Here is an 18,106-nt window from a genome sequence, read left to right as displayed (position 1 = left end):
TAGACCAAAAGTACTTTGTAAAATTTTGTGTTTTTGCAGGTCAGCCATGCTTATCTGGCAGAACTAGAGAGAGTAACTATTGAAGATTCTATCAGACGTAGTATCTATTGATATTGATCACATGTACATCACAATATATTTTATTGATTTACTGTCCAGCCCTAACTTTAACTCTTGAAGCTTTGCTTAACAATGTGTTTCAGTTTGACTCCAAAAAATAACCCCAACTTTTCCTTTTTTTATAGATTCAGACAATCCTGCAGGAACACACAAAACAGGGAGAAGTTATTCTGCTGGTTTACAGAGGAGGTAAAATACTCTCAACCCATCTGGAGTCTGTGTTTCCATTACAAATGTGATCAAAAGTTTGTCTTTATACCGCGAGTGACAAAAAACACCATTTTGCCTGCAGATCATCATAATAAATTTTTATTTGTTGTTTTATTTATTTTGGATATTTAACATGTCTTCCAGTTCCAGTGTTAAATGATCATTAGAATTTAAAGTTTATTGATCTTTGAGAATGCGTTCTTCCATTATTATGCCATCACCATTGCATCTTGAAAATAGTCTCAAAACAACAATTTTATCTTTTATTGCAGGGGTGTTCAAAGTGCGGCCCGGGGGCCTTTTGTTGCCCTTGTATTAATTTTGTGACTTCAATTCAAGAATGGGACAAATTTGGCCTTGCAACATTTTTTGTACATTTTTTAGGATTATATTTTCCATGGCAAGTTTGTATCACCTTAAACGTTCAACACAAATAATTTTTGTTGAGTTAGCCTTTTTAAAATTATTGTTATGTTATTAGTTGTGCCACAAACATCCAGCATGTTTTCACTCAAAAACAGACTTTGGCACACCCATGTATTACATTTGGCTAAAAACAGCAAAAGTTGTAAAAGATTAAAGTAAATAAATTTTGTAGACTTAAAAAATAAAAAATAATTACTCCAAAAAGTTACATAACTGTAAACATTAAGGTAAAAAATATTAATAATTTTTCTTTTAAAAAATATTGATTAAAAAATTAATATGTATTAATATTAATATATTGATATATTATCAATAATTGGATGGAATTATTAAAATGTTTAATAATTTTATCAAATTATAAAATATTTGATAAAATATTAACTGTTTTATTTATTGTTCAGGTAAAAGAGAAACAATTCACAATACATTTTTTTGTGTTTTTATTTGGTGGGGAAAATTAAACTTTTGGCCCTTGAATATTTTCAGCTTGGGGATTTTGGCCCTTGGCTCAAAACGTTTGGACTCTCCTGGTTTATCACAAAGCTATTTAACATGTAACTCCAGTGGAAACCCAGCTGCTAACCAGCTAATGCTCAGTGTTTATATCCGGTTTCTCTCGTCTTTTAGGCACCTATCACTCATCGGTTTCTCCCGGCTCGGTTCGGAGACTCCCTCCGCCTCTGCTGCGCCCCCCTCCTCCTCCCGTTGACGCGGACAATTCGTCGTTGCTCCCCGAGGCGCTGCCCGTTCCCCGCAGCGCCACCAGCAACCCTCCCTCCCCGCTCCTCAGCAGCTCCTCTCTGATCCAGAGCACCAGTTTCCTGGAGTCGATTCCAGTGACCCTGACCATGGAGCCCAAAGACTGGATCGACATCGGCCTGGAGGACGAGGCCGGCGGCGGCGGTGGCGGCGTGTCGGTTCCTGAAGCGAGCCTGGAGAAGCGGAAGGGCGAGCGGACGCGGCGCTTCAGAGGGTTCGATGTGGAACTGAGGAGAAAGCCCGGGGAGGGATTCGGGTTTGTGATTGCCTCTCAGGACTTGGAGAACGGAAGAGGTAAGAACCGGCATCACCCGTAAAATATCAGAACTTCTGAAAAGCACTAACAGTTGGTTACCTGCCCAAAGCAACGGGTTTTATTTGGATGCCCTTGTGCTAAGAAGCACCATTAGGTAATTGCACATTAAAATTGCTTGGCGTGGCCACAAGCCACTGAATGAGTCACAATGCCTCATCTACATTTTTCTGATGCATTTGTTCACCTTGCAATTTCAAACAATTTGCTTTGCATTCGGTCTTTCAGGTTGGTTTATTACAAAGTGCTTTTTAAATCTCCTGGTTCTGGTCGTTTAAAACACATCTTTGTTCAGTTTTTACCTTCGTCGTCTGGCGCTTTTCAGTTCAAGGCTCTTTGCTGGAGAGTTCAGGTCCTTCAAGCTCTGCAGCACTTAGAGCTAATTGGACCCCAGAGACTCCGGTGAAGGACTGGTCACTCTGCAGAAACACAAAATATTACCAGGTGTTTCTGTGCCTTAGTGCACTTGAAATAAGACAAACGTAGCTTTCATTGAGATTTAGGAGCTTTCTTTAAGTGAGTAATTTCTTAATATTGATGAAAAATTTCTTGTTCCAACGGCTGATTATTTAGCTTGTAACGATATTTTTTCCATGTTATAAGTGAAATAATCCACCATTTGAACTAGTTGTTGAAAAGTTACGTTTGTCTTATTTTAAGTGTATCAAGATATTAGAAACTAAACCAAAAATACTTGGGAAAATTTTGTGTTTTTGCATTGAAGAGATACAGAATCTTTAAATCTGTTTGTTTTTAACAGAATAAGAGGCGTCCAGAAATTAGTGGATTGGTTTTTCATAAACTTTTAATCCACTCAATCATAACCGTTTCCTGCAGAGCCTTTTCTTTGGTTGCAACAGAGCGTGGAGGTTTATTTATGTCCTCTCTGGGAACTGAACTGCTCTTATCGCCTCTCGGTTTGGTGTTTATTGCGTCTACAGCAGGTGAAACGCAGCATCCCCAACGATGCATAAGCCTCTCCTCCTCTCTGGGATGCAGATAAAACCGCTTTATGGTCGAACACAAACACCTGCGTGTTTTCACGCCGATAAACCCCATGTTGTCTTATCTTGTCAAGAAGTCCCCTCCGACCCCGTCTCTCTCTCTCTCTCTCTCTCTCTCTCGCGCTCTCTCTTTTCCGTCTGTCCCGTCTTTCTCTCCCTCGCCGCCGCTCGTCTCATAAGCTCCCGCCCACTCTCCGTCTCTCACCCCCCTTTTCACTCTGCAGTAAAAGCGTCCAGTCTGGTTTTCCAGGAGATTAAAACTCTCCCCCTCCCTCATACCTCTCTGCTCTCTCCACCACCTCTGAATGCTTCAGGGAAATGCTGAACATTTCCCTCGCTGCGGAGCAAAGAGGGGGAACGGCCAGCCTGTGTTTTAGCTCCTGTTGCAAGTGAAGCCTTCAAGCTGCTGGACTTGGACTAAAGGACATTTTTTTGTTGTTGTTTTCTTTCTTTTCCTTTTTCTTTTTGTTGCATTAGCTAATCAAAGAGCCATGCTGGAGAGACTACAGTCTGCTTTGAAAACTGTAAAGGAGTCCAAACGTAAATATTTTTTATCACTTCATGTTTGCATGTCCTGAAGTTTGCTTGTGTGAAAGTTGGTCACATGTCTCAGGTGCTGCTGCTGCAGAAGTGGACTTTTGCATGTTGAGATTATCTGTGATTTTTGAGCCGTCAGAAAGACGATTAGAGAGAATTTCAGCTGTGTTTCGAGGAGAACCAGCCGACGCTCGGTGCCGGCTACGTCCGCATCCGAGCCGCAGAGGGGGGGCTTGGTGATGACAGGGGGGCTGTTACCTTTCATGAATGGTGGCTGCAGGATGTACCGCAGTGGGATTACGGTGGAGACAGAGAGCCACGAGGGAAAGACCCCACAGGATAAAAAAAAACAATCTGTGCGTTCGCATGCAGCTGTGCCTGTTCTCCCACATCTGTGACCAAATGTGTTCGTCCCAGACTCCGGGCATGTGTGTGTGTGTCTGCACAATGGTGCCGTGTGCGTGTGTATTCATCTGTTTGCTGATGTATTATGCATGATAAGAAGACTATGTCCAAAGCTGCCTTGGCTTTGATCTGACCTGATTGCCGTTTCTGCCTGGGTCACCCAGATTACGTCCAGATTGGAGATGTTTCTGGGCTCCGAGTTGCCTTTTAACCGAATCATCGTCCCTGTCTGACATGCACTTCATCTCCTCTGGCATATTCTTCGCCCCCTCGTCACAGGTTCAATCTGTTAACGAGCATTCTAACTTTAAATCAAACCTGCTGTTTTTACCCAGAGAGCGATGAGGGGTTTTGGTATTAAATGGAAAATGTTTATTCTGGGTTACGTAAGGCCACTGGCAGGACTCTGGAGGGGCCAGCTGTCACCAAAACGCAGCTTGCTCTCAACGCAGGGATGGGGGTGGAGGGGCCGGCATAAAAAATCCAGAAGATTCACATCTGAGCAGAGAAAATCTGTAAGCAGCAGCTTCTTATCTGCTGGAGGAGATTATTGTAGGAACATTTAAATCTCGGCTGCTCCGTATTTTTTTCTCATCAAACTCGTACGCTGGTCAGCGTTGAGCCTAAATCTGAGCGATCTCAGATAAGACGAAGCGAGGAAGCTAACGGTTTCTGTGTTTTACTTTGAAACCGGCGCATCACAACAACCCACTCAGCTCCATCTCACCTCTGACCTCTTCCTCATACTTTATTTATTTACTTCATTTATTGCAGCTCATGACGATGAGCAGTGCAGAGGCTCAGAGTGGAGGACTGCCAACATTGTTCCCACATACAGCAAAGGAAAAAGTATTTAAATAGATCATGTGTCTCAAACTCGAGGCCCGAGGGCCAAATCTGGCCCACTGGTGCTTTTATGTGGCCGTCAAGATGATAGCTGCGACAGACTGGTGACCTGTCCAGGGTGACCCCGCCTCTCGCCTGGAACGTTAGCTGGAGAGGCACCAGCACCTCCCGACCTCCACTAAGGGACGAGGGTGTAAAGAAAATGGATGGATGGATGATTAAAGACGCTAAAGCTAATAGCTAGCCCGAGATTAGCTTAGACCAAAACAAATTTCTACCTTCTTCAATCAGCTCCAGTTTCCAACAACTCCTGAATGTCTGTGAAACAATAAATCATATTTATATTTCATTCTAATATCTTTGGCTTGCTAATGATTTTTAAGTTGGGTTTTTTTTAAGAGTTAAATTAGGTGGACATTTCCAAAGAATCCACTAATTATTCACACAGGAAGTAGGGAGGCAGAGCATCATTAGTGATCTAAACAGCATTCAAATGGTATTCCTCTAATTTGATATAATATGCTTTGTTTTAATGAAAAAGCTTTAAATGTTCCACTTCCTGTTTCACTCCAGAAAATAACGACTGGATTACCATCTTCTACCTCCATCATCAATGTAAATAAAAATAAAATAACCCAATAATTCAAAGTGGGTAAAGAATAACTGGATAATTAGCCACAGCATTATTTATACTGGAGTTGGTTTCAGGAAGATGTTAACTGAATCCCCCTGGATTTATACTAAATAAAGACGGTAAGAGAGTTTAGTTATAATCAGATTTATGTTTTATAACAGAACCTCTCTGCAAAAACAAAAAACCTGAACTATCCCCTTAGCTGCTTGCAGAGAAAAAGAAATGTTGCAGTGTATTTCTTTCAGACATGAGTGGCATACTAATGCAGACAACCTGCAAGTTTGCAGAACAGCAGAAAATTACTGACGTTGTATAAATATTAAGCGTAAAAATCCAAAATGTGACGTTGCGTGACAGATTTAGGACAGAACCATCAGTTCTGGCCCGAAGGCTTCTGGTCATGACTCCTTGTTCTGGAGGTAAAAGGCGAATCAATAGAGGGGGGGAAATGTTGCTGGCGCGCCAGAGAAAGGTGAATTAGGATGAAACAAAGGGGGAAGTGTTTCAAGGAGACGAAGAGGGTAGAAAAAACTCCCACTGGAAGTAATTTATAGGATTAACCCAGCCAAAAAACAAGCTGACGCTTAATTACAGCTTGTTTGAGCAAATCTAGCATGTTCTCTGTTGGGGTAAATCTTCCTGCTCTTAAACGGAATCGATAATAAAAAAAATAAAACACTTTTATGCTAGTTAAGGTTTAGACTTTAAAGGTGATCTGTTATGTTTCATTGAGGAGGTTCAGGTGGATTTATGCACCACACAAAACACCTTCATTACATCTTTTTGGCTCAACATCATTCTTAGAAAATGAGATTTCAGTTCTGCCTATTTTGAGCTCCTTTCAGATCAAGCATAATACATCTTTGATAAGCATTAGTAGAACCTCCTGCACAACCAACAAGAATGTAGCAAATGGTTTCTCAGGGGTAAGTGAACAACTAGGGCTCTCAACGTTAATAATCTAAAACATGTTAATATAACATAAGTGTGCACTAAGTATAGCCTGCTGAGTGCACTGGTGAAATCCACCGAATCACAACCAGCTTAGAGTTAACATCTCTAAATTACACTGGAAAAAAATGACTTCTTTTAATTTTATTCCATTTTGTTTAAACCTTCCTGAAGGTGAAACGATAAAACATTTTCTTAAACACATTTTTTAAAAAGGGCATTTTTGCATTTGAAGCTCACAAAGTTAAGCTTAGTAATTAATCTTGTTTAATCATGGTGTAATTAAAGCACAGAATGTTTTTTAATCAGTTGACCTCACCAAAAACAACAAAACACTTGTCTTTTCCAGCAGCCGTTGTACAACGCATACAGCAGCAAAACCAGCTGCTCATTTTCTAGACACCAAAAACAGTAAAGTGGTTTTATGTGGACTGTTTTTAGAAGCAGTTGAGACCCAAATTAAGAACAAAAAAGTGCAAAATGTGAATTTTACATAGTAGGTCCCCTTTAAATATGAAATAAAATGTGATATTTGCCGTTTAGATTGGTCTGACTGACGGATTTTGTTCCTGTTCCAGCTGCGTCCCTCCTTCCTCACCGCTTCGTCACAGTCCGGCGCGGCAGCCCGGCAGCGAAGAGCGGCCAGATCCGGCCCGGAGACCGCCTGGAGGCCGTCGAGGGCCGCTCGGTGGTGACGCTGCCTCACCGGGAGCTCGCTCAGATTCTCCGCAGAGCCGGAAACACGCTGCGCCTCACCATCGTGCCCCGGCCCAGCACCTGTAAGCAAACACAGCACAGAGCCGACCGGCCCGGCGCTCAGCCAGCTATCTAACCAAAACCTTAATCCACCTCAGACGCTTCAAATCACACAGAAACCGCCGACCACGACCACGGTCACAGGAGCAGGAAGGGTCAGAGGTCACGCCCAAAGGTGAGGACATGCTTCTCCTGAAGGCCCGTGTGCTTCCAGAAACAGGAGTGACCGTCGTTGCCTTTCTCCCTCCCTGCCAGCGTGACTCCAGGTATTACAGCGTCGACCTGGACCGCGGGCCGTCCGGCTTCGGCTTCAGCCTCCGAGGCGGCAGCGAGTACAACATGGGCCTCTACGTCCTCGGGCTGATGGAGGGCGGCCCCGCGTCACGCAGCCAGAAGATACAGGTGGCGTCACACAATCCGACTTTTAATCTGAGCAAATTTATTCAGCAGGGAGAAGCAGCTTTACTCAGAAAGGCCAAATAAAGAGAAGTTTAATTTTTCCTTCATCTTTTTTAATGATTTTACCATTTATAGTGTTACAATTGAACATTTATAAATTATTACTGTTACATTAGCGATGCTATATTAAGTGAGTCTGTAAATTGTTCATTATGTCAGGAAATGACAACAAAAAGCCACACTGCAAAAAAAACAAAAACAGCATCTTACAAAGTATTCAAGGTTTAGTTTCTATTGCACATATCTTAGTAAACTTCAAATAAAACAAAATTAACTTATAACTAACATGTCATCAAGATAAAGGAGCTTCTTTTCAGTAGATAATTCCTTAGTATTGGCTAAAAAAAATGCCAGTTCCAGTGGCAGATTATTCCACGTATAGCAATACATTTTTCTCACGTTATAAGTGAAATAATTTACCAGGGGAACTAGAACTTTTTCATCAATATTAAGGAATTATTGACTCAATTCGAATTGGGACAGAAATCTCCACATTTGTTACATTTTCAGCTGCTGATGTTCGTTTTCACTGCACTGAGTCAAACATCCCAAACCATTTGAAAAACCTGTTCCCCTCCTCGCCTGTGGGGGCGCTGCGCCAAGAACCACTGAAGGAAATTACATAAAAACCACTGAAGAAGACACTGAGCGCCACTTCCTTCCTTGTGAAAATGTAAACAAGAATTTTACTGGTTGTAAGATTTCTTACTCTTTGGTAAAAGATCATGACCAATTTCTCCCACTGCTTCTAGACACACTTTTATTTACCCACAATGCCCTGCACTGTGGTCCACTTCCTGCTTTTGGTGCTGTCTCCGGTCCATTTGATGTTCTCATATGAATTTGAACCAAAACTTGGGTTTCTAGGCAGACCAGAGTTCGGTTCTTTTTTGGCTCGTTGTTTAATTCACGCCTCAGCAAACGAACTGAACTCTGCAGAAAAACAAACGGATCTGCCTAATCAGGGCTGCTGCTGTGAATGCAGCATAAGCTTCTCAAGAGACTGAACAGCAGCCATAACTATGCAATAAATCCTAAACAGTACAGTGTGTACTGAAAAGTTTATTCTGTCATATAAAACCTGGAGCTTCAGATGCAGAGCCGCTAACGTCAGAATCATAACAGGGAGAGTTTTGATGAATCAGGAGATCTGCAGGTGAAACACCTGCTCACCTTTTACGCTGTTTATTTCCTCCTGTGAGTGAAATGAAAAGTGATGGTGTGCTTGCAGGTCAGCGACCAGCTGGTGGAGATCAACGGGGACAGTACGACCGGGATGACCCACAGCCAGGCCGTGGAGATGATCCGCCGCGGAGGCCACCGGATCCACCTGGTGCTCAAGAGAGGCAACGGCTACGTGCCTGATTACGGTACGGCGCCGCCTGAGGCGTTTCAGCTCAAACCCTGCACAAATACAAAACCTCTACAAGCGTCTTCGGTTCAGTTTCTGCTGCAAATATCTTCAAACCTGACAAAACTAATTTACAAGTAACTTTCAGCAAGATTTATTAGCTTGTTTTGAGTCAATAATAATCCTGATAAATCACTAGTAGATTATTTCTTTGGAAAAGAAAAAAGTTCTGACTTTTCAATCCAAATTCTTGTGATTTTTCATAATAAAAACTTGAAAAAATACAGAATCTTATCTTTCATTTTTGTCTAGTTTCTTGTCCAAATATCTTATAACACTTGAAATAAGATGAAACCAACTTACAAGTAACTTTTCAGCAAGATATAGGAGCTTGATTTAAGTAAATAATTCATTAATATTGATTTTATAAAGATCCACTGGCAGATTATTTAACTTATAAAAGATTTTCCCCATGTTATAAGTGAAATAATTTACCAGTGGAACTAGAACGTTTTTATCAATATTAATGAATTATTCACTTAAATAATGTTATAATAATGTAATGTTAAAAAGTTACTTGTAAGTTAGTCTTATTTGAAGCGCACTAAGACATTCACACTGGAAACTAGACCAAAAATACTTGGTAACATTTAGTGTTTTTGCATTAAAAGCACCTAAATATATTTATTAGGTGCCTGAATGGACAGACGTTTATAACGAGAAACTCCTGTTCTAATATCTGCGTCTTCCAGGTGTTATTTTCTTTATTCCTCTCTTTTATCTTAATGACTAACTAAAATCCTTTCCACTGTTTGGTTCTCTCTTCCACCTCTGATTTCTATACTTTTCTGCTCCATTAAAACCTTCTTCCTGGTGACATTTCCACTCCACCTTCACCTTGTGCATGTCTTGGCCGTCCCTTTCATTTCCACTCGTTTCCTCTCTTCTCTTTGCCTCTCAGTGGAGCTCTCCAGCTTGTCTCTCTGTATGACCAACTCCAAGCTAGGCGAGCCTTGCTTCTATGTCATTGGACGGACAGAGAATACGCGGTTGGTAATGGTTCCTGTTAGTTCTCCCATTTTCTGCCTCTCTACATCTCTTTAACCACTCTCCACTGCTGTCTGCGCTCAGTAAAAGTTAGCGTATGTCGGACTTCCTCATTATAAGATCATGAGATTAGTTAGTAATGAACAACGTTATGTTTCTTGCAAATTCGCCTGTGAGCAGAATGCTTTTGCCTTCGTGATTTGTGAGTATGTGAATGCATAATGTGAGAGCACGCTGATAAATAAATGCATGTTGTATGATTAATTCATGTTGCAGCACAGTCAGGATGTTCTTACCCAAGACGACCTTAAGAGCAGTGAAACACTTAAGCTAGAAGCTTTTTAATGTGCAGTGCCTTGCAATCGTATTTATGGGGGTTGAGCATGAAAATCACATTTTGTTAGCATTTTGTCTGACAGACCAGCACAAAGTCATGCATAATTGTGAAGTGGAAGGAAAGGGAAGCCTGGTTTAAAACAATTCATTGTTAAAAATCTTCTGTACCCATGTAGCAATACAAGCAGAGCTCCATCATGTTTAATCGGTTGGTTTTACCGCCGTACAATGGCTGTTGGAAAAGACGAGTGTTTTTCTGTTTATGTACCATCCAGAAACCATTTTATGTTGTTTTGTTGGTTGTACAGAAAGCTCTACTGATGCTTTTCAAAGATGTACGGTTTTATAAATGCACATCTGTTTGCAGACATTTTCATGTGAGCGTAAACATTGAGTTGGGGGCGTGGCCAGCAGCAGATTGTTAGGATTTAAAGTGACAGGAGGCCCTAAAACATCTCAGTAGGATTTTATGTGACAGACAAAATGGTTTAGAAGTAGAAAGCTGAAAAGTGTGGAGTGAATTTGTGCTTATCCTCACTGCGGCTCTAAGCTTCATGGCTGCAGCTGCAAATCTTTTATGGTAACAGCTCTAACTTAGTTAAATCGATAGGGCTGCTCTTTGACTAGGCCATTCTGAAAAAAATAGCTTTAATTAAAGGAGATCTATTATGCAAAATTCACATTTTTGTTCTTCCATTTTGATCTACTGCTTCTAAAAATAGACAAAGAGCATAAAGTAAAAACTTTTCCAACCGTTTTCAGGAAATAAGTTTTTTATCAAAATCTTTTGGTGTCTAGAAAACAATCCTCCTAATTATTGAGTCACATTTTGAAGAATTGGCCAGATTGAAATCTCATTATCAGAGAATGATTTTGTTAATAAATATATTTATATATATCATGAACATGTTCCCATAGACTTATCCTAACCTGTTTAAGGAAGGTAACACTACCTTATAGCATAAAATGTTTTATTTTTAATTTAAGAACAGGAAGATTTATCCAAACAGAAATAAAAACAAGCTGTAATTAAACTTCATGTTGCTTTTTCACTTTATTTATAAATAAAATCCTTTAAACAAAGTCAGAGAACAAGACAAAATGTGTAAAATTTAAAAACTTCATTCATACTTTTGCAAAGCACTGCAGATCAGATAAATCTGTCAGGCAAAGATTTTATTGTTCCTGTTTTCTGGCGACTCACCTTGTTTCTGTTTCCTCCTCACCTGTTCAGCCCGTGAGCACAGAATCACCTCCTCCTCCCTCCTGCACAACCCCAAAGAGCAGAGTCTGGCTGCAGTGAGCTCCACCGGACAGAGGGGGCGCCGCGCCAAGCAGACGAGGAGGAGCAGGTCGGTGGGAGACGTGAGCGGGACGGGAGCCATCAGAGGAAGAACGAGAAGAAGGCGGGGCTCGGTAGGAGGAGGTCGCTTACGGAGCCCCGTCTCTGAGCGCGGGGACGGGGAGAGGAGGAAGAGGAGGCCTCAGAGTTTACCGAGAGACGCAATCAGGAAACATGAAGACGAAGAGGCAGGAAGGGGAAGAAGACGAGAGAAGGAAAGAGGGAGGAGCAGGCAGAGAGAGAGGAAAAGCAGGAGTTTGGAGAGGGGGAGGATGAGAAAAGAGGAAGAGGAGGAAGGACCTGCTGCTGAGGAGGAACCAGAGCGAAGAATGGACTCAGCAGAAAGTGAAGATTACGATGTTTTCCTACCCATTCCAGTCCCGATCCACAGACTCCCCAGACCAAAGGAAAACCGGGAAGACGAAACCGATGAAAACTGGAACATGGTGGCAGAATACTGGGACCTGAGGAGGGACGAAGAGGAAGAGGAAGAGGAGGAGGAAGACTTCGACGCAGAGTCGGTCATCTCTGACTGGCCCTTACCAGGAGTCACCGTGGCGGGTCCGGAGCTGCACAGAGATCCGTTCTCCTTCCTCGCCTCCACGCTGTCCCAGGACCAGCTGGGCGACACCGCGTCGGAGTCTGGAGACAGCCAATCAGACGCCAGCGTCTCCGCCGCCAGCATTTCAGGGCTCTCGCTGGCCGCCGCCGCGCTGCCCGGTCCGTGGCTCGTTCCGGGTCAGCAGAGGCTGGTTCAGTTTGAGGATGAGCAACACGGGCAGGACAGGAGAAGAAGAAGAAGCCACACCGCTGTCCCCTGACTGTTACTGAGAGATAAAACATGCAGCATTTAAACGACGCGGCATCAGATCGTGATCCTTCCCCTCCTGACCAACCGTCACTTTGAACCTGCAGCTCATGTTCTTTGTGCCTTTCTGCAGCTCATCTCTGGACCGCGTTTCGGTTTGAGCCTCCACCAAATGTTGCAAACGTTTTTCCAGAAGGCTGCTGCACATTTCTACCTACCTTCAGTTACTGACCCACACTGCAAAAACACAAAATATTATCAAGTGTTTCTAGTTTCTAGTGCCAAGTGTCCTGGTGCTCATGAAATGGAACGTAGTACAATAAAAGAATAAACAGAGTTATTGCTTACGGTAACGTTGATTTACAAGAAAATACTGCTTCCACTGATAGATTATTTCTATGGAAGAAGAATAAGAAAAAAAATCAGAATTCTGATTTTAAAAAATCTGAATTCTGATCTTTTTTTTTAAATCTCAATTCTGAGAAAAAAAAGAATTCTGATTTTATAAAAATCTAAATTCTAAGAAAAAATCTGAATTCTGATTTTTTTAAATGAATTCTGAGAAAAAAATGTAATTCTGATTTTTTTTAAAAAGTCAAAATTCTGATAAAAATCTGAATTCTGAGGAAAAAAAATGCAATTCTGAGAAAAAGTTTACAAATTCGGAAATCAATAAACCTGAATTCGGAGAAGAAAATATCCAAATTCAGACAAGAAGTCAGATTCCTCTGCTGCCAGTTGGTCCTAATCTGCATATTTCACTTATACCAAGGTAAAGATGTCTTGTTACTAAAGTGGCAAGTATTCATTAATATCAATTAAAGTTACTTATAAGTTAGTTATGCTTTATTTCAAGTGTACTAAGATATCTGCACTAGAAATTAGACCAAAATTACCTGGTAACATTTTGTGTTTTTGCAGTGTATCCACTCCATCAGCTTCCCTCTGTCCACTTTTGATTAAGGCAAAGACTTTTTACCTCATGAAGATACTGAGCAATAAAAATGCTGCGACTGTCCGAGACTATCAGCCGTCCAGATGCACTCCGCTGTGCGTGTGTGTGTGTGTGTACAGTAACTGTTTCAGTGTGTGTGTGAAACCCTATTTGAAGCGTCCCTATTCTGTGAATATCTGTAAAGAAATAAGTTAAGAGTTTATTGTAAATATTATAATTGGAGAAGCTCTGATTTGTATACCTTTAATGAAAAACTAGTATATTTGAATATATGCACCAAACAGATACACACATATTTACACATATATCTTACAAATAACAGGTAACTGACCGTTTTTATTGTGCGATGATGTGAAAATCGGTACCCAGTTTTTGTGAACACATAAATATGCAGTGCCTTCCAAAAGTATTCACATCCCCTGAACCTTTTCACATTTTGTATCGACACAACCATCAAATGCAGTGTTTTATTTATTATCAATGTGACAGACGAAATGCTTTAAAAATAAAGAGCTGAGAAGTGTGGCGTGAATTTGTTTGTCCTGACTCGACATTAGCTTTGTCTTTTAAGTAGCGGCTCCAGTTTAGTTGCTAACCCTCAAATTGATTCTTTGACTAGGCCATTCTGATGCATAAATGAGCTAATTACAGGAGACCTATTATGCAAAAATCACATTTTGCATTTTTTCTACTTCCATTTGTGTCTCTACTGCTCCTAAAAAAAGACAACCCAAGCGCTTAAAGAAAACACCCTGACATTTTCTGGTGATAAGTTAGCGTTTTTTAGTGTTTGGAAAATTAGCCGTTTCACAAACATCTTTTGTAACGCTACACTGTTACCTAGCAACCCAAGCGGTGCTCCAGGACATTTGCTCAGCTGGATTTACTGCTGTACAATGGCTGCTGGAAAAGGCAAGTGTTTTGTTGCTGACTTACCATTCAGAAACCGCTTGCTACATTCTTGTTGGTTGTGCAGGAGGGTCTACTTCTGCTTTTCAAAGATGTACAGTTTATAAATGTGCATCTGTTTGTATCCATTTTTAAGTGGGAATGTAAACGTTGAGTTGGGGGGCGTGGCCAGCAGCAGCTGTTTATTTGGATTTAAAGAGATAGGATGCCCTAACAGAAGTTCATTCTGAAAGTAGGTCAAAAATCTTATCTAAGACTAATTTTGTTCAAAAAAATGTGATGAAAATGTTTTTTGTAACCTCAGATTTATCCTAATCTATTTAAGGAACCGTAATAGGTCATTTTAAAAACACGGCTTATCTGGTTGGTTGTTTTTCTGTTGGAAGGTTAAAATCCTGCTTCATCCGTTCTCCCATCTGCTGTGACGCTGGTGCTGCCACCACCGTGTTTCATGATGGTGGTGTTGGTTTTCTGCCACATTTAAATTTGCATGTTGGCTATAGAAATAAATTTTGGCTTCATTTGACCAACGCACCTTCCTCCACCTGTCAGGGGCGTTGCTAACATGTTTTGTGGTAAACTGAAACAAATGGCAATAAAAGATAAAAATCTTCTGCGTAGCGTCTTCTCCGATTGATGTTCTCCATGCCAGGACTGTCCGTTTATTTGAACATGGATGATTTGGTAGGTTTGTCCAAAGCGCTGCATGATGTTTTCAAATAGCAACTTGTAATCTTTATGAATGTTGCCATTATGAAACAACTTCTGGTTAAAAAGTAGTTTTAAAAAAACTAACAGACTCCTTCTGAGAAGGATTAGCATGTCGTGTGTGAAACTAGCAATCTAAAAGGTTCTTGGCAATATTAAAATTGCACAAAATCTTAAGGCAGCAACACAGTGACGTTCTGTAACCTATGACCTGTGAAACTTTCCACCTGCTGTGTTTGTTCTTGTTTTATTCTCTAACAAACCTCTGATACCTTCACTGAACACCTCAATTTATGCTAATTTTTAATTATTTTGTGAAAAAAAGAAAACAGTGCATTACTTTCAGTGGTTGTTTTTGATATGGCGGTTGCCCAGGGTGGCATTAGAAAGGGGGTGGCAGTTTGATCAAGTTTTAATGTGTTTGCTTGTTTTTCTGCTGTTACATAAATCCCAGTTAAAGTTGCTGAAGCTTGTTGTGAAACATGGTTGCGCAATTCCAGTCATTCAGAGCAACTTTTAGATGCATTCCTGAATCAGCAGAAATGAATCATTCATTTAGTTGAGCTGGATTGGACTAGGCCACCAAAAATCTAATGAGGTTAAAGGGTGTGAATATTTTTCCAAGGCACTGTAACATGTACTACAGATAACAGGCATATGTTCCTATTTATTACTGTGCAATGATGTGGAAAATCCCACCTTTTGTAAACACACACACACAAACAAATGTAGCACCTGTCATAGTCTTAAGTGAATGTTTTGTAAAATGCTGCTTGAGTGTTTCAGAGTTAAACCGTTAGCAAAGGATGCCAAAAAATATGCACCCGGTGTGTGTATTCATATTTCCAGTACTGTTTGTTATTGTGTATCAGAAGAAAAAGAGAAAAACAAAAAAAAAACAACAATATCTAGATTCCTGAGAGTGCTGTGCCCATCGTGCCACGTACAGTTGCCTTGGTAACAAACCACTTTATCCTAACCACTGGTTTTTCTTACTGTGAAAATCTTTTGCTCTGAGGTGTCTAATACTACGGATGGGTGGACCGTTGAGGAATTTCAGCCATGCCAAAAAAATATTTAAAAAATGAAACATCAGCGGAATCTGAGCTCTGAGATGGTGAACTAGCACATCATTTTCTGTTGCTCTCTTTTTAAATTATTATAACTTAAAGGAATCAACCTGAATGGATACTGTGAGATGTTATTTTTCTATTTAGATAATAATGAAAAAGATTTTTCTTTTTTTATATTCTCAGGTTTTATGACACTTTGCTCTAGAAAAGCCATTCGGGTGAGAAGCTGCTCTTCATAGCACGATGTGGACCTGCATTATTATTTTAACGCTACAGCAATATTATGTTGATTTTCTGCAGCTGCATTAAGAGACACAGACTGTTATTACTACCAGTCATCTCCCAAAGGCTTAAATCAACTTTACCTACCGTTTCCAGTCCATTTGATTGCATTGATGTGCTGCAAATGACAAGACGATCATATTAGCTTTGCCTATTTTATAATGTTTGCTAATATTGTTATTTTGTAATATATATGTTCATTTTGAAATTGGCTGAACTGTAAAGTGGAAATAAAGTGCTGAAGCAATTTTCTTTTGCATTGACTTGAATGTTTGTGTGCTATTATTGTTTTTGGAGCCTCGCTAATAGACAGCAGATGGCAGCAAAAATGCATTACAGAGTTTGGACAGAAGATAACATTTGTTTTATTATTATTATTTAGTTATTTTGTCACTGCGACATTATTAGAAATTAAAAAAAAGTGATATCCTGCAGATGAAACATATTTAATGTTTTTCGGGGTAAATCGCAGGATTTTACAGTTATTAAACAAAACCGAGAATCGCAGGTGTTTGTTGTTATTTGTTTTATTTATTTATTTTACTGCGTCAGAGCGAGAGAAAGAGAGAGAGAGCAGGTGAATTAACTGCGTTTCAGTTCACATATGAGCTCTAAAAATAACATCGCTCTGAGGCATGTTTTCCTCTCTCATCTCCTGTAAGCCACATCCTTCTGTTCAAGTCAGCTGAAGCGAGAAATAATGATAAAAGCAAGAAAGAAAAGCTTTGTTTTATATGAGGATGATGCGTGATAATACAGTAAAAAGGAAACTTTGAAATCAAGTCTTGGGCTTTTAAATATAGATAAATATTCAGCGCAATAGGAGCAGAACTGCACTGGTTGTGTTCTCTCTCCACTGGATTTACTGAGCGGAGCAAAGCTAGACAGACGAAATATGAGATTCGAGCTGGACTTTCAAAATAAAACACACAAATATGATTGGTATAAAGCAGGGGTGTCCAAAGTCGGTCCTGGAGGGCCGGCATCCTGCACGTAACAACCTTTTCAGCAGTTCCTCTTAGGGCTTCTAACGAGCCATCATTTGATGCAGGTGCGTTAAACTAGGGAGAGAACTAAAACATGCAGGATGCCCAGCCAGCATGCCTAGGTGGGACCCATGTGGGGACAAGGAGGGCAGACTATATGGGTCCCGCAGGATGCCGGCCCTCCAGGACCGACTTTGGACACCCGTCGGTGTCCAAACGTTTTCAGCCAAAATTGTCAATTCAAATTTATTTCTGGGCCAATAAAGAGAGCTAAAATCAAGAAAATAAAGTAGTCCAAATTTTTGTTTGTATGGATGTTATTCGTGTTTGCCTTATTAAAAGGACAGCGTCGAGTTTTCAAATTCTTTTGGGGAGAATTTAACACATTTATTCTGTTATAAGAACAGGATTTCTTATAACTTTTAAAATATTTGTTGTATTTAGCTAAATTCAGTAAATAATTAATAGTTATTCATGTTTTGATCCATCTATGATTACATTCACACTGAAGTGACCCAATTACGATTTTTTTTTTTTGCCCTAATGTGATCTGTATCTTTTCATGACGGTCTGAACAACACAGATGGATTTTTTATTTATTTATTTATTTTTTAATGCGACCCAGGCTGCTTGGGTATCCGATCTTTTCAAATGTGACCTGAATCTAGGGCTGTTGTAAACGAATATTTTAGTAATCGAGTAATCTATCGATTATTCTTACGATTAATCGAGTAATCGGATAAAAAAAATTATAAAATGAAATATTGGTAAATCTGGCATAATACCGGTGTTACTATCAGATATCAATCAATATCAGTCCAATTTTTCATATTTGAGCATCCCTAACAGTTGCTTTTTTGTAGTTTAGAAAACTAACCTGTAACAATAA

The 18,106-nt window shown here is 40.3% G+C and overlaps 1 protein-coding gene across 9 annotated transcripts in view; it reads left to right on the top strand.

The window, feature by feature from the left end:
- The window catches only part of magixb (MAGI family member, X-linked b), a 68,535-nt gene extending 55,771 nt beyond the window's left edge, over nt 1-12,764 (top strand). For 5 of the 9 annotated variants that reach the window (XM_016672206.1, XM_016672202.1, XM_016672204.1 and 2 more), the window contains 8 exons: nt 246-309; nt 1,384-1,809; nt 3,310-3,372; nt 6,784-6,984; nt 7,060-7,136; nt 7,217-7,363; nt 8,652-8,790; nt 11,389-12,764. In XM_016672206.1, coding sequence (XP_016527692.1) covers nt 246-309; nt 1,384-1,809; nt 3,310-3,372; nt 6,784-6,984; nt 7,060-7,136; nt 7,217-7,363; nt 8,652-8,790; nt 11,389-12,317 — 2,046 coding nt within the window. In that variant the 3' untranslated portion in view covers nt 12,318-12,764. Of the gene's footprint in view, nt 1-245; nt 310-1,383; nt 1,810-3,309; nt 3,373-6,783; nt 6,985-7,059; nt 7,137-7,216; nt 7,364-8,651; nt 8,791-9,732; nt 9,837-11,388 lie in introns of all 9 variants that reach the window. The other 4 variants (XM_016672208.1, XM_016672210.1, XM_016672209.1 and 1 more) reach the window with 4 other exon arrangements.
- Nucleotides 12,765-18,106: the final 5,342 nt, after the last annotated feature.

The sequence above is a fragment of the Poecilia formosa genome, unplaced genomic scaffold (assembly GCF_000485575.1).
Source record: "Poecilia formosa unplaced genomic scaffold, Poecilia_formosa-5.1.2 Scaffold57, whole genome shotgun sequence".
NCBI classification, from domain to species: Eukaryota; Metazoa; Chordata; class Actinopteri; order Cyprinodontiformes; family Poeciliidae; genus Poecilia; species Poecilia formosa.
The sequence above is the reverse complement of the archived record's forward strand: the minus strand, read 5'-3'. Positions and strand labels throughout refer to the sequence as shown.